The following is a 25,471-nucleotide window of genomic DNA, read 5'->3' as shown; positions in this document are numbered from 1 at the left end:
AGGCTCTTAAAAGCATACTCAATAATAACAGCAATATAGTAGATTGAATAGCTAGTATGATGTAAAACAACAATAAAAATAATACCCCAAAACTAATCTTGGCCATCCATGAATGAAAATGCAGGTAGGGGAAAAAAAAAAAAAAAAAAAAAGAGCATTTCTCTATTCTTATCCTACTAAAAAGGTGGAAATTTCCAATTTTTAACCTCTAAAAACTGCTTTCACACATCTGACAATAAGACAAAAGTAGGAGGCTCTTGAGAGTTCATCTTGACTTTTATTATACACTAGACATATATGAACTAACCAGAGATGTGAATGATTCTCTGTACTCTTAAAATCACAGGAAACACATTTCCACCTCCCCCTTTTTTTTCTGATATTGGAGTAGCATTTCAGATTTTGGGGATTAGCTTAGGACAAAGTAAAAGTCATGGAAGGCAGTGTATAAATAACTTTAATTATGAAGCTACTTTTCAGAAGCTAGTAGTAACTTGCTTAGTAATAATCACAAGGTTGTGCAGTGTTCACAATGCTGGTATTAATCAGCTACATATTTTGAACATCTACTATTACTGGATACCAAAGAAAGTGAGTTATTTAAGAATCTTCCATTCCTGTTATCAGCTTCCTATGATCCAGTAACTTCTCAAAGGTTTTGCAAAGAGCGTAACTCCTTGCTTTTTGGGAATTTTTATTTGTGCACCCAGGAAATGTAAATGCAACCATCACTGCTTCTTGTGCAGGTGTGTGCTTTAACAATCAGGGCTGCTTTTGGCATCAAGAGTATGAGCTATTAAGAGTTTCTAAAAATACTGACCTAACTAGTCAGTTGCCTCCACCTTATATACTATTCAGACGAGTCTTCGCAAAGTATACTACTGTATTCCTGGTCCAAAATAAGATAGGCATGAATATATTCAACCTTGTTTGCACACACACCAAGAAGAATTTAAATTTTTGCCCTTAAGTAGTTTTGTGTTAGGCAGGAGGAAAAACATATTCAATTTTGAGGTAGGTAATCAATAGGAAGGAGAAAAAGACAAGACAGTCTAAGATCTAACCTATGTCCACCTTTCTAGGCTTATGTCTTAATACTCCCAAAGTGGCACAAGCTAGGTTATTTCGAGTTCTTAACAGACTACTGTGCTTTTGCACAATGCTCTCAAGTTTAGCTTAAGCAATGCTCCTCTGGAAGTTCACACCCTAACTGAACTGTCACTCTTCTTTGTTTTCCTCTAGAATCCTGGGATTATCTGAATAATAAATGCCATCACATTGTACTTTTAATACATACTTCATCTCTCACCTAGTGCACTATGAATTACTACGGGAAGAATCTGTGTGCCTATCTTCCTGTCTTCAGTGATGATATACTGAAAGAATGGTGTAGGAACAGAAATCTTCTATTTACCAGTGCTAAATCTTTTTCACAAAACCAAGCAGAGTTCTGCTCATTTTTACTCTGTAAACTTGGAAAAGTTAAGTTATTCAAATCTCTATTTTGTCCTAACTAGACTGATCATCTTATTACTAAGATGAAGGAATCTATTGCAAGTCACATGTTACTATCATCCTCTGGTACGAAAGAGCTATTTTGAATTTGAACATATAAGAGCATTCAAGATAGTGCCTGGCACAGTATAACAGGACATTAATAAGACACTGGACTTGATCCTCAAATTATTTAAGCCATAGAAGGGATTCAGACTCTGGCCTTTTGACTGACCACCTTTTAAGACTGCTTGAAAAGACAACGCTCTTCCTATTAGCACAGCTGAAGCCAATCTGGAACTAAACATCAGCACACAAAAAATGCCAGGATAGATGGAATCAAAAGACTCTGAAGCCAAAAAGAGGCTAGCTTTAGCACGCTGAGTACTTCAGTGTCCATCATCCGATCCTACCCTGTAACAACAGGTCTATGTGATAGATATTCCATCTGAGCTGGAGGCCATTATCCTTAGCAAACTAACAGAACAGAAAACCAAATACTACACGTTCTCACTTAGAAGTAGGAGCTAAATGATGAGAACTTAAGGACACAAAGAAGGGAACAACAAACACTGGGGCCTACTTGAGGGTGGAGGGTGGGAGGAAGGAGAAGAGTGGAAAAAATAATTACTGGGTACTAGGCTTAGCATCTGGGTGACAAAATAGTCTGTACAACAGAACCCCTTGACGTGAGACGAGTTTACCTATATAACAACCTGCACATGTACCCCTGAACCTAAAATAAAAGTTAAAAAAATAAAAGAGATATTTTATCTGATGCTTAAGTTGATCTTTAATAACCTTCTGCATCCCACCACCCCACTAAAACCACACGAGAAATATCTCAATATTCTGTGGGCTTAAAACCACCTACACTGCCCTTTGGATTAGAAAACAGGATTCAGTGGTCCTCTCTGAAAAAAATACATTAAAGAACATGTTAATTGCTTTTATTCATACTGTGTCTCTCCCTGACTTCTCCAAGAGCTTGTGTTTCAAAAGGTCAGAATGTTTGTTGTTACAAATACGTTGCCTCCCACTCTAGCATCTACACATAGCAAAAAGTTCTGTATGTTTCCACAAATTTTCCCCCCAAATTATCTCTTCTTTACTTTCCACTTATCTCCTCTGAGATGCCAAATTAAGAAACGTCTTAGAATATCTAGAATATTCTTCCTTTTTTTCATATTCGATTTGTCTTAGCATATAAAAAATTAGTTGACATGGCTTTCGGAAAGTCAGTTGGCAGCAGAGCTGGACAACAGATGCCCACCCAGAAATTAGAGTCAGAAAGGTGACTTATTCAGCATGGATACACTGACAAGAATCCTATTTTTGAGAAACCCTGAAAATCCTTGACCTGATGTAAAGCCCAAGAGGCACTTTAGAGGAAGAACAATGATTATAACCTGATTCCCTGTCTAAAGCAAAATATACCATTTTTAACTGCCATAGACATGCCAAAAATGTAAAATACAGTGATAACCCATAACAGCTCTATTGCAAAAAAAAAAAAAAAAAAAAAAAAAACCAAAACCAAACCAAACAAAAAATTGTCAGGTAACAAAATACAGAAAATCAAACAAAAACCAAAAAACACCCCCAAACAAAAAAACCACCACAGGCAACACACAAGCTTAAGATGTTTCCTAGAATCTATTCCAAGTGGTTTAGTTTAAAATAAAAATAGGTGGCTTTCAGTTCCATACTTTGTTTCTGCAGAAATAACTACTAACCTATTAATTTAGAAATAATTTTCTTTTTTTCAAAAAGGCAGAGTTTCTTCATTTTACCTTTATGATGAATTAATAGCTGCAAACAATCTAATTAATACTATCTACAACAGGTAATTTTTAGCTAAGATTTAAGTTCTTCTTAGCTCTGAAATTTTAACTGAATTTCAGTTGAACCTTAAGAAATGTTAACCATGACCTTAAAGTAACTGCTCTATTGTAAAATTTAGAAGTCATAGTCCCAATAATTCTCTTGCCTAGACTAAAAATTGTTGAAGGTCTCCTTTCACTACCCAAGTTCAAAGATACTTATGCCACAGTACACATATCAGTAGATTTGAAAACTATTTATCACCTCCAAAGTAACAAAAAAGATTCCAGTTCAAGTTGACAAAACACAAACCGGATTTAAAGTGCTATATTAAAAAACAAAACAAAAATACAGTTTCTTTAGGGCAATTAAAATGTTTCATTTTTGAAGCCGTGACACTAAAAAGAATGAAAAACACATATAGGATAATTATTTTATAACTGTTCTTTTCATTCTAAGAATGTTGTGTTTTTCAGAGAAAGACAGCTTTCTGGTAAAAATTCATGCACAAAACACTTATATATACTTGACAAGAGGTTTCAGGGCCTACTATGCCATTTGTCTAGTCTAAATCCACTAATGTTAAATATCAACATTTTCCCAATACTATTTTTAAGTTACATCTCATTTACCTTCCTCCTTAAGAACTTATAAGCTTGTTTTAAATATTTTAAATACTTGTCATAAACTAGAGTTTGCTAAGAGTAGAGGTACTCTGGTTAATGATCAAAATGGTGTGCCCAGAGGAAAAGCAAGCGCTATTAAACATGAATGCAATCCTTATCAACACAAACTGAGCCATTTTAATAAAAAAGCTAGTCCAAAAAAGGGTCTCGTTCTATAAAGATTAAATCATTTCCAAATCACAGTGAAAAGAACTTGAGTAATTAACCAATTTCGTTTTCTACTATGTGCCTTAGAGATACCTCACTAAAATCTGGTATCTGATACAACAGAATAACATTTGCAGAATGTAATATTGTAGTGACAATACTGAGGTTGATTGTTACAGACTATTAAATGGTTACATCTTAATTATTTATACAGAACATTGGTCCAATAACATAAAAATAGAGAATAGCATCTGGAAATTTATCTCATTCAATGTTCAGAGATAAAAGGGTTAACCATCTTTCCATTATTTTCTGCAGTAAGTCCTTGTTCACAATGAAATCTGATGGCAATTAAATTCTGGCATTTTCCCCAGCTACTGTATGAAGAGGATGCTGAAGGCCATTACTATACAGCATACTGCAACATAAGGACTCTTCCGTTCACCTGTTGAAAAAAAGGAGATACTCATTTTGATTAACTGAGTGGCTAACCTGGCTATGACAAGGTTATGCTACGAGAAAGGGATACATAAGAATCAAGATAACATTCTTCTCTAGGAGGCCCCCATATTGGGGGTGGGACAGTGACAAAAACTGGATGCAACATAAAAAACAAGCACAATACAGAATGGGTTAAACTATTAATATGTCGATTTATTTCTAAGAGGATCTTCTTTTTCATATGTTTAGAAAACCTTGAAAGTATCATTTCTTTGTCACTGTGTAAACTCAGACACTAAAAAATACAATGCAGAATGTAGGACAGAGATCCAAGAGAAACGATCTCAACTCAATTGAGGCCAAAGAAATATTGTTTATTTTCTTTCTATAAAAAGAACAAAATTTCCACCCATAAAAAGAAATTCGAAACACAATATTTGTCCTTACTGGTAGCAATTCGTGACACTTAAAGGCACAGGGAAGGGGGAGCATTCATGGATGAAAATAAAGAGAGGATGGTCAATAAAACTGCATTTAAAAAATGGGCAAATTAAAATGTTTAATTAAAAAAATTAGAAAAACTATTTCTGAGATAGTATGCTTACTCTGGGTTAGAAAAGTAGAACTAAAACCAACCACTTCTGTATAAGTCAATTTTTCACATGCATTTAAAGAATGATTGTATTTGGATGCTTTCCTTTGCACAAAGTAAATCTGAAATTGGCTTGTGAATTGTCTTGCAAATAGAGACCATGTCATTGTGAGTTAACTCAAGCTCATCTTATTCTTCCCTGTTTCTTCAATAACTGCGAATTCATAAAGCACCAAACATTTCTATGCTGCCGTGAGGGCAGTATAAGAAAGGAAGAAGAAACTACTTCTAGAAATAATCCTGGGTATGTGCTTGGCATCCTCTAGTAGAGATGGTTTATACTACCCTCACTTGTGCTTTTCCATGATGTTTAAAGTCAACTCTTTAATGAAATTCCTTATTCCACTTAGCAAGTTCAGCAAACTACCTTTAGAAAATGTTCATCCTGATCATCTTTATTAACTAAAATTCTCAAGGTCATTTTCATTTTTATAGCTTCCTCACTGACCTGACACTGCCATATAATTGGGTTTATATATTAGTGTCTGCTCATTGTTGATTTCCACAGAAAATACTATACACATATATAAAAAAATAAACTTTTGGGGTTTTTCTGGATCTGGAAGTATTTGTTCTATCCATAGACATTTAACGGACTGCCTTTCAGCTAAAGAAAAATCTAGAAAGTGAAAGTGTTTTTACAATACCATCACCTCAACTGAAAATAAAAATCTTTTAAAATTAAAATATATCTTGGGTCACAATTTGTAAACAATGCTAATTCTCTTGGAGGAAAAAGCCCAAGTCACCGAATCAGACAAAAACAACCCCATTTGTACATAAATTTCAGAAAGACTTTGTAAGTAAGCCTGTCACTCTTACTAGGGCTATATATCCTCATTGTCTCATATAGTCTTATTAAATACTTAAAAGAAATTAATACTGTCCTAAGTTTTCCAGAAGTGCCGCTTTTTCTCATCCTTCAACTTAGACTGCTATAATTTACATATGGATTTCATTTTCCTGTTTTTAATTTTCTTAAAAGAGACTGCCACGTGGTAGAGCTAAACATCTTTAGTTGAACTTGGGTTTTAATGTTACTTTTTGTCTGGTCTTAGGTCTGTATAAGTGAATGTAAAACAGTTACTGCAATGTGATGTGTAACATGATAAGATGATTTGGCTAGGTCTTTTCCCATTAAAATTGTATCATTTCTTTGTGGATATATTCTGTGTCAAGATAAGAGAGGAGCATATGCTTGAGAAAGCAGCATATCAACAACATTTTCTAAGTCACTCTGCCAAAATGAAAAGCTAATGCTTTCACAGAATTGGCAAGAATGAACATTTAAAATGAAGCATTCAACCTATGGCATTCATACAGTCAAGAGAGGAAAATGGAAATAATAAATAACTAGCCAAAAAAAAAAAAAAAAAAGGACACTAGACACTATTTATAATTAGATATAAAAATAGACCATACTACAGGAAATCATTAAGAAAGATACAAACTAGACATCTTAAACTGAGCTATACTCTTTTCAAGCAATAATTGTGAACAAAGGGGCTGTTTGGGCGGGCTACTAAATGGAATTGTATGCACTTCTCTCATTACATAAGATGGATTTAAAATACCTTAATATTTCTTTATGCACTAGCAACTTAATAATAAAACTGAGATGATAACTATGCCTCTTAACTCCAGACCTGCTCTTCCATTATGTTCTCTCTTTCTACTTTACTTGAGGTATTCTGACCACCGTTTCTTGGCCATATTCTTTTTCAGAGAAACTTGTCTCTGAAGCATGCAGTTTGGTGTGTATATATTTACATTTATCACTAACTATCAGTATTAACCATTGAGGATGTTCTTTTGTCATTCTTTTCTTGGTTCTTTTTGAAGTACTTAAGATTTCTCCTATTATTTCAGGATTTGTAGTTCTTCATAACTGTGTGCCAGATAAGTCTGCATCACAAATTTCTGTAAATCTAGACCAGCCCTTCTCAACTCCAGTACTATGGACATTTTGAGCTTGATAATTCTGTTGTGATGGATTCCTTGTGCATCCTAGGACGCTTAGCAATATCCCTCACCTGTACCCACTATATGTCCCTGAGTTCAGTTGTGACTATCAAAGCTGTCTCTCTATTTTGCCAAATGTCCCGGAGTGGTAACTACTTATCTAGGCTATATCTGTGATTTTACCAGTTTAAGGTAATGATACTTATTACAAAAGAAAGACTCTTACACATGTCACTATAAGAGAGAACAAAGTATGACAGAACACTGAGGAAGAATAGCTGAATCTTTAAAATCATACTTATTTCTCTGGAAGATAAAGTCTGTTTCAATAGTCATTATATCAGTATTACAGCCTTGAAACAGGTACTCTTCTATGAAGTCTTTTACACGTATTCTATCATTTGCCATAACAAGAAACTAGAAAGGCCAAAGAACCTTATGATTTCATCATCACAGATTTAGAAAGGACTTCTGGATAATTTAGTATTATGCTTACAATTTCCACCATTAATGGGTCTTGCCTATCATTAAAAGCTTAAGGGAAGAAAACCTGCTCTCAAAATTATTTCAATGGCTAACAACATATGAACCTTAGACGATGCTTTAAAGATTTGAAGACTAGTTATACTATAACCATCTTCAGACAAATTACATCAATTCCCAGTTTTTCTTTCAAAAAATCTCTTAGTACAGAATATTTCATTTTATTGTGCTCTGCAGATACTGCCCCTTTGAAGAAAAAACTGTCTTATGGCAGCCTTGCATTGCGCAAGTCTATTGGTGCCATTTTTCAAAAGCAGCATGTGCTCAATTTGTGTCTCTGTGTCATATTTTGGTAATTTTCCCAATATTTCACCCTTTTTCATTACTACTGTATCTTCTATGGCGATCTGTGATCACTGATCCTTTATGGTACCATTGCAATGGTTTTGGGGCACCATGAACTGTGCTCATATAGGATGGCAAACTTATTTGATACATGATACACCAATAAGAAACTACAGAGGGGCGGAGCAAGATGGCCGAATAGGAACAGCTCCAGTCTCCAACTCCCAGCGCGAGTGACACAGAAGACCGGTGATTTCTGCATTTTCAACTGAGGTACTGGGGTCATCTCACTGGGGAGTGCTGGACAATTGGTGCTGGTCAGCTGCTGCAGCCCGACCAGCGAGAGCTGAAGCAGGGCGAGGCATTGCCTCACCTGGGAAGCGCAAGGGGGAAGGGAATCCCTTTTCCTAGCCAGGGGAACCGAGACACACAACACCTGGAAAATCGGGTAATTCCCACCCCAATACTGCGCTTTAAGCAAACGGGCACACCAGGAGATTATACCCACACCTGGCAGGGAGGGTCCCATGGCCACGGAGCCTCCCTCACTGCTAGCACAGCAGTCTGCGATCTAACCAAAACGGCAGCAGAGAGGCTGGGGGAGGGACGCCCGCCATTGCTGAGGCTTAAGTAGGTAAACAAAGACACTGGGAAGCTCAAACTGGGTGGAGCTCACAGCAGCTCTAGGAAACCTGCCTGTCTCTGTAGACTCCACCTCTGGGGACAGGGCACAGCTAAAAAACAAAAGGGGAAGCAGCAGAGGCCTGTGCAGATGCAAACGACTCTGTCTGACAGCTTTGAAGAGAGCAGTGGATCTCCCAACACGGAGGTTGAGATCTGAGAACGGACACACTGCCTGCTCAAGTGGGTCCCTGACCCCTGAGTAGCCTAACTGGGAGACATCCCCCACTAGGGGCAGTCTGACACCCCACACCTCACAGGGTGGAGTACACCCCTGAGAGGAAGCTCCCAAAGTAAGAATCAGACAGGTACACTCGCTGTTCAGCAATATTCTATCTTCTGCAACCTCTGCCGCGGATACCCAGGCAAACAGGGTCTGGAGTGGACCTCAAGCAATCTCCAACAGACCTACAGCTGAGGGTCCTGACTATTAGAAGGAAAACTATCAAACAGGAAGAACACCTATACCAAAACCCCATCAGTACGTCACCATCATCAAAGACCAGAGGCAGATAAAACCAAAAAGATGGGGAAGAAGCAGGGCAGAAAAGCTGGAAATTCAAGAAATAAGAGTGCATCTCCGCCTGCAAAGGAGCGCAGCTCATCGCCAGCAACGGATCAAAGCTGGTAAGAGAATGACTTTGACGAAATGAGAGAAGAAGGCTTCAGTCCATCAAACTTCTCAGAGCTAAAGCAGAAATTACGTACTCAGTGCAAAGAAACTAAAAATCTTGAAAAAAGAGTGGAAGAATTGATAGCTAGAATAATTAATGCAGAGAAGGTCATAAACGAAATGACAGAGATGAAAACCATGACACGAGAAATACGTGACAAATCCACAAGCTTCAGTAACCGACTCGATCAACTGGAAGAAAGAGTATCAGCGATTGAGGATCAAATGAATGAAATGAAGCCAGAAGAGAAACCAAAAGAAAAAAGAAGAACAAGAAATGAACAAAGCCTGCAAGAAGTATGGGATTATGTAAAAAGACCAAATCTACGTCTGACTGGGGTGCCTGAAAGTGAGGGGGAAAATGGAACCAAGTTGGAAAACGCTCTTCAGGATATCATCCAGAAGAACTTCTCCAACCTAGTAGGGCAGGCCAACATTCAAATTCAGGAAATACAGAGAACACCACAAAGATACTCCTCGAGAAGAGCAACTCCAAGACACATAATTGCCAGATTCACCAAAATTGAAATGAAGGAAAAAATCTTAAGGGCAGCCAGAGAGAAAGGTCGGGTTACCCACAAAGGGAAGGCCATCAGACTAACCGCAGACCTCTTGGCAGAAACTCTACAAGCCAGAAGAGAGTGGGGGCCAATATTCAACGTTCTTAAAGAAAAGAATTTTAAACCCAGAATTTCATATCCAGCCAAACTAAGTTTCATAAGTGAAGGAGAAATAAAATCCTTTACAGATAAGCAAATGCTTAGAGATTTTGTCACCACCAGGCCTGCCTTACAAGAGACCCTGAAGGAAGCCCTAAACATGGAAAGGAACAACTGGTACCAGCCATTGCAAAAACATGCCAAAATGTAAAGACCATCGAGGCTAGGAAGAAACTGCATCAACTAACGAGCAAAATAACCAGTTAATATCATAATGGCAGGATCAAGTTCACAGATAACAATATTAACCTTAAATGCAAATGGACTAAATGCTCCAATTAAAAGACACAGACTGGCAAACTAGATAAAGAGTCAAGACCCATCAGTCTGCTGTATTCAGGAGACCCATCTCACATGCAGAGACATACACAGGCTCAAAATAAAGGGATGGAGGAAGATCTACCAAGCAAATGGAGAACAAAAAAAAGCAGGGGTTGCAATCCTAGTTTCTGATAAAACAGACTTTAAACCATCAAAGATCAAAAGAGACAAAGAAGGCCATTACATAATGGTAAAGGGATCAATTCAACAGGAAGAGCTAACTATCCTAAATATATATGCACCCAATACAGGAGCACCCAAATTCATAAAGCAAGTCCTTAGAGACTTACAAAGAGACTTAGACTCCCATACAATAAAAATGGGAGACTTTAAAACCCCACTGTCAACATTAGACAGATCAACGAGACAGAAAGTTAACAAGGATATCCAGGAATTGAACTCATCTCTGGACCAAGCGGACCTAATAGAAATCTATAGAACTCTCCACCCCAAATCAACAGAATATACATTCTTCTCAGCACCACATCGCACTTATTCCAAAATTGACCACATAATTGGAAGTAAAGCACTCCTCAGCAAATGTAAAAGAACAGAAATTATAACAAACTGTCTCTCAGACCACAGTGCAATCAAACTAGAACTCAGGACTAAGAAACTCAATCAAAACCGCTCAACTACATGGAAACTGAACAACCTGCTCCTGAATGACTACTGGGTACATAACCAAATGAAGGCAGAAATAAAGATGTTCTTTGAAACCAATGAGAACAAAGATACAACATACCAGAATCTCTGGGACACATTTAAAGCAGTGTGTAGAGGGAAATTTATAGCACAAAATGCCCACAAGAGAAAGCTAGAAAGATCTAAAATGGACACTCTAACATCACAATTAAAAGAACTGGAGAAGCAAGAGCAAACATATTCAAAGATAGCAGAAAGCAAAAAATAACTAAGATCAGAGCAGAACTGAAGGAGATAGAGACACAAAAAACCCTCCAAAAAAATCAATGAATCCAGGAGTTGGTCTTTTGAAAAAATCAATAAAACTGACAGACTGCTAGCAAGACTAATAAAGAAGAAAAGACAGAAGAATCAAATAGACGCAATAAAAAATGATAAAGGGGATATCACCACAGGACCCCACAGAAATACAAACTACCATCAGAGAATACTATAAACACCTCTATGCAAATCAACTAGAAAATCTAGAAGAAATGGATAATTTCCTGGACACCTACACTCTTCCAAGACTAAACCAGGAAGAAGTGGAATCCCTGAATAGACCAATAGCAGGCTCTGAAATTGAGGCAATAATTAATAGCCTACCAACCAAAAAAAGTCCAGGACCAGATGGATTCACAGCTGAATTCTAACAGAGGTACAAGGAGGAGCTGGTACCATTCCTTCTGAAACTATTCCAATCAATAGAAAAAGAGGGAATCCTCCCTAACTCATTTTATGAGGCCAACATCATCCTGATACCAAAGCCTGGCAGAGACAAAAGAAAAAAAAGAAATTTTAGACCAGTATCCCTGATGAACATCGATGCAAAAATCCTCAATAAAATACTGGCAAACCGGATTCAGCAGCACATCAAAAAGCTTATCCACCATGATCAAGTGGGCTTCATCCCTGGGATGCAAGGCTGGTTCAACATTCGCAAATCAATAAACGTAATCCAGCATATAAACAGAACCAAAGACAAGAACCACATGATTATCTCAATAGATGCAGAAAAGGCTTTTGACAAAATTCAACAGCCCTTCATGCTAAAAATGCTCAATAAATTCGGTATTGAGGGAACGTACCTCAAAATAGTAAGAGCTATTTATGGCAAATCCACAGCCAATATCATACTGAATGGGCAAAAACTTGAAAAATTCCCTTTGAAAACTGGCACAAGACAGGGATGCCCTCTCTCACCACTCCTATTCAACATAGTGTTGGAAGTTCTGGCTAGGGCAATCAGGCAAGAGAAGGAAATAAAGGGTATCCAGTTAGGAAAAGAAGAAGTCAAATTGTCACTGTTTGCAGATGACATGATTGTATATTTAGAAAACCCCATTGTCTCAGCCCAAAATCTCCTTAAGCTGATAAGCAACTTCAGCAAAGTCTCAGGATACAAAATTAATGTGCAAAAATCACAAGCATTCTTATACACCAGTAACAGACAAACAGAGAGCCAAATCATCAATGAACTTCCATTCACAATTGCTTCAAAGAGAATCAAATACCCTAGGAATCCAACTTACAAGGGATGTCAAGGACCTCTTCAAGGAGAACTACAAACCACTGCACAGTGAAATCAAAGAGGACACAAAGAAATGGAAGAACATACCATGCTCATGGATAGGAAGAATCAATATTGTGAAAATGGCCATACTGCCCAAGGTTATTTATAGATTCAATGCCATCCCCATCAAGCTACCAATGAGTTTCTTCACAGAATTGGAGAAAACGGCTTTAAAGTTCATATGGAACCAAAAAAGAGCCCGCATTGCCAAGACAATCCTAAGTCAAAAGAACAAAGCTGGAGGCATCACGCTACCTGACTTCAAACTATACTACAAGGCTACAGTAACCAAAACAGCATGGTACTGGTACCAAAACAGAGATATAGACCAATGGAACAGAACAGAGTCCTCAGAAATAATACCACACATCTACAGCCATCTGATCTTTGACAAACCTGAGAGAAACAAGAAATGGGGAAAGGATTCCCTATTTAATAAATGGTGCTGGGAAAACTGGCTAGCCATAAGTAGAAAGCTGAAACTGGATCCTTTCCTTACTCCTTATATGAAAATTAATTCAAGATGGATTAGTGACTTAAATGTTAGACCTAATACCATAAAAACCCTAGAAGAAAACCTAGGTAGTACCATTCAGGACATAGGCATGTGCAAGGACTTCATGTCTAAAACACCAAAAGCAATGGCAGCAAAAGCCAAAATTGACAAATGGGATCTCATTAAACTAAAGAGCTTCTGCACAGCAAAAGAAACTACCATCTGAGTGAACAGGCAACCTACAGAATGGGAGAAAATTTTTGCCATCTACTCATCTGACAAAGGGCTAATATCCAGAATCTACAAAGAACTCAAACAAATTTACAAGAAAAAAACAAACAACCCCGTCAAAAATTGGGCAAAGGATATGAACAGAAATTTCTCAAAAGAAGACATTCATACAGCCAACAGACACATGAAAAAATGCTCATCATCACTGGCCATCACAGAGATGCAAATCAAAACCACAATGAGATACCATCTCACACCAGTTAAAATGGCAATCAGTAAAAAGTCAGGCAACAACAGGTGCTGGAGAGGATGTGGAGAAATAGGAACACTTTTACACTGTTGGTGGGATTGTAAACTAGTTCAACCATTATGGAAAACAGTATGGCAATTCCTCAAGGATCTAGAACTAGATGTACCATATGACCCAGCCATTCCACTACTGGGTATATACCCAAAGGATTATAAATCATGCTGCTATAAAGACACATGCACACGTATGTTTACTGCGGCACTATTCACAATAGCAAAGACTTGGAATCAACCCAAATGTCCATCTGTGACAGACTGGATTAAGAAAATGTGGCACATATACACTATGGAATATTATGCAGCCATAAAAAAGGATGAGTTTGCATCCTTTGTAGGGACATGGATGCAGCTGGAAACCATCATTCTTAGCAAACTATCACAAGAACAGAAAACCAAACACCGCATGTTCTCACTCATAGGTGGGAACTGAACAATGAAATCACTTGGACTCAGGGGAGGGGAATATCACACATCGGGGCCTATCATGGGGAGGGGGGAGGGGGGAGGGATTCCATTGGGAGTTATACCTGATATAAATGACGAATTGATGGGTGCTGACGAGTTGATGGGTGCAGCACACCAACATGGCACAAGTATACATATGTAACAAACCTGCACGTTATGCACATGTACCCTAGAACTTAAAGTATAACAAAAAAAAAAAAAAAAAAAAAACAAAAATGACAATAAAAAATGAAAATTTTAAAAATTAAAGGAAATGAAAAACGTAACCCTACAAGTGATGGTTCATGAAACTATATTCAAAAGAGCTTCAAGTGCTCTTGTTCAAAACGTCAGCTACAATCATACTTGAGTTTAAAATTATAATGACTATTCCTCAAAAATATATCAGAGAATGTTGAGGGTTGCCAGGAGATAATTATTTCTTAAGCTAGAATTGTGTTTCAGCAATTCCTTCTTCTTTTCCATTTCACTGTCCTCATAATGCTTCATAAGGGCAGGCAGAATTCTGACAGTCTGAATGATCTTTTTTTTAACGGAAAGTATTCAGGGTAACTCAAATTCTAATTTTTCACATAAAATCATTATGAAACTGAAATATTAGAATGCTTTTGTTAGTGCTAAGTTCAGGCTCAAAAATTGCAATCTTGCAATGATGCTTGGATCATTGGAATCAATGATGCTGTCCCAGAATATCTCTGTGGTGATGCACTTGTACCTTTTTAATGGAGTTTTCCTTACATACTCTCTTTGAGTATTGAAGATTTTAGTTATTAGTCTCAACTTGTTTGGTTACTCTGGTTGGCTATATATTTTCCATGGCTAGTTAACAGATTTTCAAGTTCTTTCAGGACACAAACATTTTAAATTTTAAATTTAGAAAATGGTCTCACATTGCATCAGACAAACTTAATTGCTCCTTGTAGTTTAAATACACTGAGAAGATTAATCTATCTTCATTTTTTTTCCTAACAATAACAACAAAAAGGGTGTGTGTGGCAGGGAGGCAGGAGATAATAAAAAACAGAGGATAACTTCTTCCTAAGGTAGGAGTGTGCATGTAATATATATGTCTTTAGATATACATGTGTTCATCACATATATCTGTACCTATAAAATAAAAGGTCCAGTATTTTTTATTATAATGAGCAAACTGAAAAAAAGTCATACACAAATAATTGAGAGATGAGTACAAGGGTTATATGTTGGTATTGTCAGGGTAGAAAAATACAAAGTTGATTTGTACTAATACTACTACTATAAATTTCAAAGATGCTTGCTGGCTGTAAAAGTAAAACTGATAAAGCTAGATTCAGATGTATTAATTTTTATAAATGATTGTAAATACAGGCAACTTAAGTTATATTGAACTTATGCTTATTATTTGTAAATAAGTACCCAGCTAAGTTTGTGATTTGATACAGAGATATAAACATCGTATGTATTAAAGGAAACATTGCTTTTTAGAATAAAAAAAAAAAAAAGAAACTACAGCAAGTTATGCAGAAACTAGCTAAGATAACCGATGAAAGTAGCTAAACTAAACAACAGATGAAGTTCAATGTAGACAAAATGGCCTTCTATTGAAAAAGATGGAATCTAGGAATTTCACAGCTAGAGAGGAGAAGTCAGTGCCTGGCTTCTACTGCTCCAAAGGGCAGGCTGACTCATGTTAAGGGCTAATGTAGTTGGTGACTTTAAGCTGAAGTCAATGCTTATTCACCTGCTGAAAATTCTACAGCTTTTAAGAATTATGCTAAATCTGCTCTCCCTATGCTCTAGAAACGGAACAACTAAGTCTGGATGACAGCATCCCTGTTTACAGCATGGTTTACCTAATACATCAATGAAGGAAGTAACCGCAGATAATGGTGAAAAGAGTAAGAGAACTGTAATTAGAAGGGGAGCCTGAATATGTGATCGAATTACTATAATCTCAATGTGAAATCTGAATGAATAACTTCTTCTTATGAACAAAGAAAATGGTTTCTTGAGATGGAATTTACTCCTGGTGAGGATGCCGTGAACACTGTTGAAATGACAACAAAGGGTTTAAAATATTACATAAACTTAGTTGATAAATCAGTGGAGGGTTTGAGAGGATTGAATCCAGTTTTGAAAGAAATTCAACTGTGGATAAAATGCTACCAAATAGCACTGCAGGTTACAGAGAAATCTTTCATGAAAGGAGGAGTCAATCCATGTGGCAAACTTCACTGTTATCGTATTTTAAGAACTGTCAGTCACCCAACCTTCAACAACCACCACCTTGATCAATCAGCAGCCATCAACGTTGAGGGAAGACCCTCCACCAGCAGAATGATTATGACTCAGATATATATATGTCAGATATAATCACCAGTGATTTTTAGCAACACAGTATTTTTCAATTAAGGTACACACATTGTTCTTAAAGACACACTGCTACTCCACACTTAACAGACCACTAATCTATACAAAACTTTTATATGTACCAGAAACCAAAAAAATTTGTTGACTTGCTTTATTGTGGTGGTCTGGGATTAAACATGCAGTATCTCTGAGGTATACCTGTATTACAAATACTCAGTTTGTATTTTTCAATCTCATGAGGTTTGTTTCCTTTATGGATCATCTTCTAAATTTTCCACATCTCTGAGAAGTTGAAAACCAAAATAAAACACAATACTCTAAATGGAACACAGTTTATCTAATGGAGATGACTCTTCAATTCTCCATCCTATTTAAAGGATTAGTTGTGAGAATTTAGGCTGTTGTCAGACTGGCTAACAACACTAAATGTCAAACGTAGAAAAAATATTTTTTATTATAAAAGTCTAACAGGCTTTATGAAAGAAAAAAGTAGTTATGCATAAATTCAAAGTTAGAAGAAGAGTACTAAAACGAAATATTTTTTCGTGGCCATGCAAATGATTCCAAAGAGGACAGATAAGAAATATTCAATTTCAGTCCAAAGTGGTATATGTACAAATGCCTTGAGTTTTTCTTTTTTTTTGAATTAAGAAGGTTTAAAAAGGGTGTAATTTATTATTCAAGAATACTGATGAACGGCTGGGCACGGTGGCTCATGCCTGTAATCCTGGCACTTTGGGAGGCTGAGGTGGGTACATCACGAGGTCAGGAGCTCGAGACCAGCCTGGCCAACATAGTGAAATCCCGTCTCTACTAAAAATACGAAAAATTAGCCAGGCATAGTGGTGGGTGCCTGTAATCCCAGCTACTTGGGAGACCGAGGCAGGAGAATCGCTTGAACCTGGGAGGTGGAGCTTGCAGTGAGCCGAGATCACACCACTGCACTCCAGCCTGGGTGACGGTGTGGGACTCCATCCCCCCCCCCCAAAAAAAGAATACTGATGAATGATGCAATAAAATACATTTTAATTCATTCACTTAATCATTTGAGAGTCTACTATGTGCTGGGCACAGTGTCAAATGTTACATATACAGGGTGACTGGACAGGAGTATATTATTAACTATAAAAACATATATGATGCTACTAATCTCTTATCATGGAAAGTTGTAAGACAACCACATCTACCTTAACTTTTAATTGCTTCTTGGCCTTTTAGCTAAGATCAAGGGTAGTACTTTAACTTGAGTCAGTTTGGCTATGACCACATGGGATCAACAGACAAAACAGTTAAACACTGTTACTTAAAATAGGGCAATACAGTGATTATGTTTAGATAGCTGCTCAGAAAGACTTTCATTAGATGGGAATACATCCTAGTTATCAAAATGATATACAATATACAGAACAGCGTGCTCTATACTTCCATACTATCAACATGTGTGCATAAAACCACATACATTTATTTCCCCCAATACCAGGAATGCATGGTATTTGATATCTAAATTAGAGAGACTTTTCTATCACTGTGTTAATGAAGTATCCACTAAATCTAGTTTTACTCTTTTTTAATGTTGAGACAGAGTCTCACTCTGTCACCCAGTTTGGGGTACAGTGGTGTGATCTGGCTCACTGCAATCTCTGCCTCTCGGGTTCAAGAGATCCTTCTGCCTCAGCCTCCTAAGTAGCTGGGATTACAGATGTGTATGCCTGGCTAATTTTTGTATTTTTAGTAGAGACAGGGTTTCATCATGTTGGCCAGACTGGTCTCGAACTCCTGACCCCAGGTAATCCTCCTGTCTTGGCCTCAAAAATTGCTGGGATTACAGGCATGAGCCCTCACGCCTGGCCTACGCCTTATGCCCAAATAGCATAAGGAAAAGACTTTGGTACAACTTATAAACTTTTGCAAAAATGCATAAAATTGGGAAGCCTGTCCTTTAAAAATTAACATATGATTTGTGCGATTATAACATAAGTAAATTGGTCAACAATTTACAGCTGAAGAAGTGGAGGGAGATTATAGACACTTACCAATTCTGGCACACTTCCAAAATATACCCAACAATCTGCATAGAATAAAAACAGAAAAAAGTAGCTATTGATTACTCAGAAAGGTAAATCATTCTCTTGATACCATATAGGGATTAATTGTATATTAACATATTAACCTTTAACACTTTGCTTCAAATTTGAAATCTGCTTGTTTGATGTTGAGCCACCATTCAAGTATGAAAGTAGGACACAATGGCATATCAACCATCAATGTACAGAAACTGGTATGAACTGGAATATAAATAGTGTCATAGGTCAAATCCAGGGCAAATTAATGAGAGTCGCAAAAATTTGCATAAGGGTTTACTATTCAGTTAACTTAAAGTACTCTACTTTCAAAAGCATAAAATGTATATGGCAATTTAAGCATCGATTTTGATAAAATGTTAAATGAACATTTTTTGGTTGAATGTGACACCAAAATCATTCCTATACTAAACTTTAATTTCTTAGAGAATGTAGCTCTAAAGTTAAATAATCTATAATAATGAATTCCAATGATGTTATTTAATTATGTGTCATTTACTAAGAAGGAATTAAAAATGGGCCTATATTTTCAATGTAAGTAGAAAATCTCCTAGTTTAGAGGACACTCTATGTGAATTCACTAAATATGGCATTTAAAGCACATATTCTGGAAGTAAGTATTAGAATGGAGACATATATTTCAATTGTATGAATGAATACATTATGAATTACATATTATATGGAATTATCAGTAATTTGGCATGTATAACAAATCATTTTTGAAAAAAAGACCAACTGAGTCATCAATGAATAGAGATATTTTAAAAAGTAACACCGAGGACATTACTTTATTGGTCTGACAAAGTAAAAGAATTATAAATAGTGTCACATATGGTTGCAAATCAAGATAAATTAATATTATGTTATGTAAACTAGAATTATTATCTCAAGAAAATCACAATACTTAAATTTCAGAAAAATTTATAGTATATTCTTGTTTTTTTGCTGAAAGAGATGGCTGGCTAGTGAATCATTACATCTGAATGGGTAAGACTGACAGAAAATTCTGGTCAGTTAAGTTCTATATATGTTTCTCTTCTGAAGTATAACGTCCTGACCTCAAAGTAAAAGGTCTCTTAGCCTATCAACCATCAATGTATAGAAACTGCTATGAACTGGAATATACACAGTTTAGATTAAATGGAATTAGGCAAAAACATGAGTTTATTTCAAAGTATGAATATTCTGACAGGCTAAACAATTTTACTATAGAAATAAAATGACAAAAGCCATATACATCCCTGAAAATAAGCTAAAATAAAGGCCAAATTATGCTTAAATTCTATACTACTTACTGGTTGCACAACTGTGAGCAAGGTATTTTATCTCTTTAAAAAAACTACCCACCCTCAAAGAGTTGTTATGAGGATGAAATGAGTGATTATACAGAAAGTCCTTAGAATGGTGACTTACATGTACTGTGTTCATACATAGGCTAAAGGTGCATATGATGATAACTCTAGGTATCATTTAAAATTGGCTAACATTTCTTCATCAAACAATGGAATAGGTCAGGCATTTGCAAAGCCATGGCTCCTTCATTCTAGAACCCACCGAAAACCACAAGATCAAAAACTCAAGGTCTTTTTGGGTCTAACATTCTAGAAGTAACAAAATATCATCAAGAAACTGGTACAACAGGATTAACATATTAACAACTTTTATAAATGAATAAATAATACTAACTTGGTAACTAAGAGACTTATCAGCACCACTTTGATTTTTTCCACATATTTCTCTACCTAGATATATTTCTGTAATACCCCAATTTTACTTACACACACACACACACACACACACACACACACACACACACACGAACCCTGTTGATTAAAAAAATGTAATTACGTTGCTTAGTTATTATGGCTAAATACCAATAAGTATATTTGCTGATAATGCTATCAGGTCTATGAAACCAGGATAAAGACCATGCAGTAATCTTCTTTTCTGTGGCTTAGTTCTATATTATTTGAAGTAGCAAAAACTGAAGTTATTTTAAACAGTGAAGTCATCAAGAACTTGCTTTATTCAGTCTGTCTAGATACCTCCACCTAACCATGGTATATATTCTCACTATAATAAAAGATTATGAGTCTCATAAAAACACGTAATTTTAACAGAAAGAGACTAGGCCTATAAAAATTTCTATACAAAATAATTCTTAGCTATAAATCAAAATAAAATGGTGCTTAACATGTATATAAGTGGAAATAAAGGTTTTTAAATAAAAAGCTTTCAAACAGTTGACTGTATTAGTACATATTTCAAAATGTAAAAATAGGCAGGCTGCTTTATGTAGGAGAACTATACTACCACTCAACCTTTACTAGAAGGTTGGCAGCCCTGAGAACTCCTTTGTTAATGTAGCATGTTATGAATATATTCCTGCTCCCAAAGGAATGAGGAGCAGACATTTCCACATGCAACCTACTTGCTTTTGAAGAAGAATTTTCGTAATAGCATAGGGAAAGTATTCTACTACTACGTAATTATTCTTTAATGAGATAAACACTTAAATATCTTAGATGGACATTATGCACTATATTAGAATTCCATTAACTCATCTAGTGTTTACTAGAGTCTACCATACACTTTAATTCTAAGTTTACAGTTTGCAGGTACAGAAGGGAAAGATGAAATGAAACTTTCCACTTGAATAGAAAGACTTCATGTATAGCTAAGCAACAAATAATATAATTTCAACAAATGGGTGAATATTGAAGAATAAATGCAATTAGGACTTTACTGAAAAAGGTGGAATGAAGAGAAGACAATGTCTACAAAGAAAATGGAATATTATCATAAAAATTGATGGACAACTAACATGTATTTTCACCTTCAGTAGGTTGAATCCCTCATGCTATTTTTTACTCTAACACGTATTAGGTCACTTCTGAAATTCATCTTTTAGTTTAGTAAGATATTGTGAATATAAAGTTTTCGAATTTTTAACAGGAAGAAAATGAAAAAAGTTATTACAAAACCAAATTACATGTAGGAATTAAATTATGTAATACTTTATATGTTAACTTACATTCAACATCTGTAAGAACTAATTTAGGTGACTAGACATCATTAGTAACATACCCAGTTTTATTTCTGTCCAGGAGGCTGGGTGCCAAGGATCGAATATAAGCACAAGTACATATAAGCAGCAAGATTACAGTCAATAGACTCTGAAAGTTGAAAATGGCAGACTAGAAAGAAAAAAAAAAAAGAAAAATTAATATAAGAAAAACTGCATAAGTAAAAAATATTTGACAATTCCACATTTAGAGTCACGCTTTTATTTCTTCAAGAAGGCAAGCAGAATGACAAGTCTTGCAACATTTAAAACCAGAATCTTGAGGTATTCTACAGCCAATAGCTGGTTTTATGGCCTTAGCGGAATTAACTTTTCTAAGTCTTTGGCTGGGTGGAGAATGGGAAGACAGACTCAAACGCTAACTAATGTTTCTTTTAATTCTGAATTTTTTTTAGGATAAACATCCTTTAAATTTAAGCTATAATTTTCCATGAGTTGATAAATACTAGGCTAATAGATTTTGGGGAAAGAAAGCAAGCACTTGCACTTTCATTATTGGATTTTTAAAAGTTATTCATTACAGGTTGAACATCCCTAATCCAAAATCCAAAATGTTCCAAAATCAGAATTTTTTGAATGCCAAAATGATGGTAAAGAAAAAATGTTCATTGGAGCATTTTGGATTTTTGATTAGAGATGCTCAATAAATATAATGCAATTATTCCAAAATCCCCCCAAAAATCTGAAATCCAAAACACTCTGCCTGTAAGCATTTTGGATAAAGATACTTAGCTTGTATTTAATAGTTCGAGTCCTATTCAAAAAGTTAAAATTTAACACAGGAATCACAAGAAACCATAAGTTTCGTAAGTTTCCACAGTCAAACAAAATCACAGGTTTCCAGTTAAAGTAAATGGAGGTGGACTTATTCTATTCAAAATTCAGCTCTAGCATCACCTTTTAAAGGTTTCCTTGAATCCATCTGCCTCCCTTCTCTTATTTTATGTAGAACTCCCTTTTCTATTCTCATAGCAAACTGTTACCTTTATAATAATGTTCATCTCTGAAGGGTGGACATTGTGTTATCAGGTTATCAGACTCTGAATCTCCAGCACCAATCATATGCCTGTCTCACAGGAGAAGCCCAATAAGAGACAGTTGAACAAATAAAATGAAAATTGAGAAAGTGCAAGAATATTACTGTATATGTAACAAAGAATAACATTTTCCTTTGGGAGGCCGAGACGGGCGGATCACGAGGTCAGGAGATCGAGACCATCCTGGCTAACACGGTGAAACCCCGTCTCTACTAAAAAATACAAAAAATTAGCCGGGCGACATGGCGGGCGCCTGTAGTCCCCGCTACTCGGGAGGCTGAGGCAGGAGAATGGCGTAAACCTGGGAGGCGGAGCTTGCAGTGAGCTGAGATCCGGCCACTGCACTCCAGCCCGGGAGACAGAGCGAGACTCCGTCTCAAAAAAAAAAAAAAAAAAAAAAAAGAATAACATTTTCATCATATACAGGTAGATAAAATATGTCAATCTCATACAACAGTCAGCAATATGCTTGTTTAGTAAACTTAGAGGCACTTTCTAAAAAACAAACAAAAAATCAGGAATGAAACAAAGAATAAGACTTATGAAAAAACTTAGTTACATAAAATTGGTACTTGTGGCTGAGTGCTTATTTGAAAAGTCCTAAAGAATTTAGTGAGAAACAATTACAGATCTTAAGGAAATTGAGTAAGGTAGCTGGGTACATAATTAAAATATATACATCAATAGCCTTCATAATCATATTATCATTCAGGAGAAAGACAATGGAAAAAAGATAGCATTCAGAACGAACAACTAAAATACCTAGGAATAAGCTTAACAAGAAACGTGTAACATCGGCATCAAAGAAAAAAACGGACAAAATCTTAAAACATATGGAACAACATACAAGTAGAAGAGACTGTTGCTATGGTTTAGAAATGGTTTTCTTGTTCCTACCAAAGCTCCGGTTGAAATTTGATCCCCAGTAAGGTAGTGTTGGGAGGTGGGGCCTAGTGGGAGGTGTTTGGGTTTGGGGGTAGATCTCCCATGAATGTCAGGGTGCTCTTCTGCAGTTAGTGAGATCTCATAAGATGGATTAGTTTTCCAGGAAATGAATTCCTTCCAGAGAGAGTAGGTTGTTATAAAGCCATGAGCTCCTCCCTCCTTTTCACCACGTCTGTTTCCCCTTTGACCTTCTCAGCCATGTTGTGACGCATAAAAGCCCTCCCCAGAAGGAGGGCCAAGCCCTACTACTCTCAGCCTGCACAACTGAGAGCTAAGTGACCCTTTTTTCTTAACCAATTACCCAATTTCTTTTTTTTTTAATAGCAGCATAACATGGATTAAGAAACCTGGTATGCCAGGTTTTTATACTGGAAGGTAACATTGTAAAGACAACCTATCAATTTAAAGTGAACCCAACACCAACAAGTTATTTTTTAAACAGACAACTAATTCTGAAGTTCATATGGAAAAAATAAAGCAAGGATAGCCAGGAGAATCTTAAAAACAAACAGACAACTAGAAACTGTTCCAATGTCGTTTTAATCTTTTATATATGTTTATAATAAATATGTGCAAACTACTGAAAAAAATTTAAAAACTATATACATTATTTACCAATATTCTCAAGGATAAAAAGTGCTTATGCACAATGCTAAGCAGTAGGCAAAAGGGGATCAAAGATTTCAAACAGTACATCTTAAGGTATGTAAACCTTTATGGAAAGCAAGTGGAAAAATGCTGTGATTATCTCTGGATAGTTTTTTGGCGGGGGTCGGGGGACAGAGTCTTGCTCTGCTGCCCAGGCTGAAGTGCAGTGGTGGGATCTTGGCTCACTGCAACCTCCACCTCGTGTGTTCAAGTAAGTCTCCTGCCTCAGTCTCCCTAGTAGCTAGGATTACAGTCATGTGCCACTATGTCTGGCTAAATTTTGTGTTTTTTCTTTTTTTAGTAGAGACAGGGTTTCGCTGTGTTGGCCAGGCTGGTCTCCCGATTTCAAGTAATCTGCCCACCTCGGCCTCCTAAAGTACTGGGATTACAGGCATGAGCCACTGTGCCCAGCCATCTCTGGATAGTTTTTAATCTAATTCTCAACTTTTCTGGATTTCTCAAATTGTCTAAGTGATACTTTTATGGTCTGAAAAAGACAAAAATGATTTGCAATTACCAGTTTAATACCTGTTTTTCTATGCATAATTTTTTCATGGATATAACAAAGATAAAATTTAATGTATCTTGAGTTTTAATTAAATTGGGTTTTAATCTTAACCCAAGTCAGTGATATACATTTTATAACATAAATCAGTGAATTAGCTCACAATCAATTGTAGATAAAAAGCATGGTATCTCACAATGCTTATCTTTCAAAGGTCATATTTTGAATATGTATGTGAATATATTAATAAATAATATTGGATAATGACCTCATAGAAAATAAAGCAGATTTCCTCCCAGTCATCGTAACTACATGTGTATTTAGTATCCACTTTGTCTGAGAAATGAGGCACTGGGGATTTAAAAAAAGGCACATGGTATGATTCTTTCCCTGCAGTTTATGGCTAACAATAGCAATTACTGATATTCACTGAGTATTTGTTTTGTGTTACCCTCATGTATCTGGGGTAAATGTTATTGCCTGTATTTTATACATGAGACTGAGGCACACAGCAGTTATAATCAAGTTAAAATAGAACAAGTACTTTAAAAAGTACATAGCAACTCATTGTTGAATGTGGAAGTGAGCTATGCAGACAAAGAATGCCATTTTCGTAAGAAAAAGTCAAGAAAGAC

The 25,471-nt window shown here is 36.2% G+C and overlaps 1 protein-coding gene and 1 non-coding gene across 2 annotated transcripts in view; both read right to left on the bottom strand.

Annotated features, from left to right (window-relative positions):
- Positions 1-257: 257 nt before the first annotated feature.
- Positions 258-25,471, bottom strand: part of TMEM167A (transmembrane protein 167A) — a 34,148-nt gene continuing 8,934 nt past the window's right edge. Inside the window, exons 2-4 of the mRNA XM_030927166.1 lie at positions 21,704-21,813; positions 18,569-18,603; positions 258-4,596 (exon numbers count right to left, since the gene is read on the bottom strand). Coding sequence (XP_030783026.1) covers positions 4,526-4,596; positions 18,569-18,603; positions 21,704-21,813 — 216 coding nt within the window. The 3' untranslated portion in view covers positions 258-4,525. The remainder of the gene's footprint in view (positions 4,597-18,568; positions 18,604-21,703; positions 21,814-25,471) is intronic.
- On the bottom strand, positions 20,908-21,042 carry LOC115896731. Its single transcript, XR_004056626.1, has one exon. It is a non-coding gene; the product is annotated as a small nucleolar RNA U109 (small nucleolar RNA).

The sequence above is a fragment of the Rhinopithecus roxellana genome, chromosome 3 (genome assembly GCF_007565055.1).
Source record: "Rhinopithecus roxellana isolate Shanxi Qingling chromosome 3, ASM756505v1, whole genome shotgun sequence".
NCBI lineage: Eukaryota > Metazoa > Chordata > Mammalia > Primates > Cercopithecidae > Rhinopithecus > Rhinopithecus roxellana.
The sequence above is the reverse complement of the archived record's forward strand: the minus strand, read 5'-3'. Positions and strand labels throughout refer to the sequence as shown.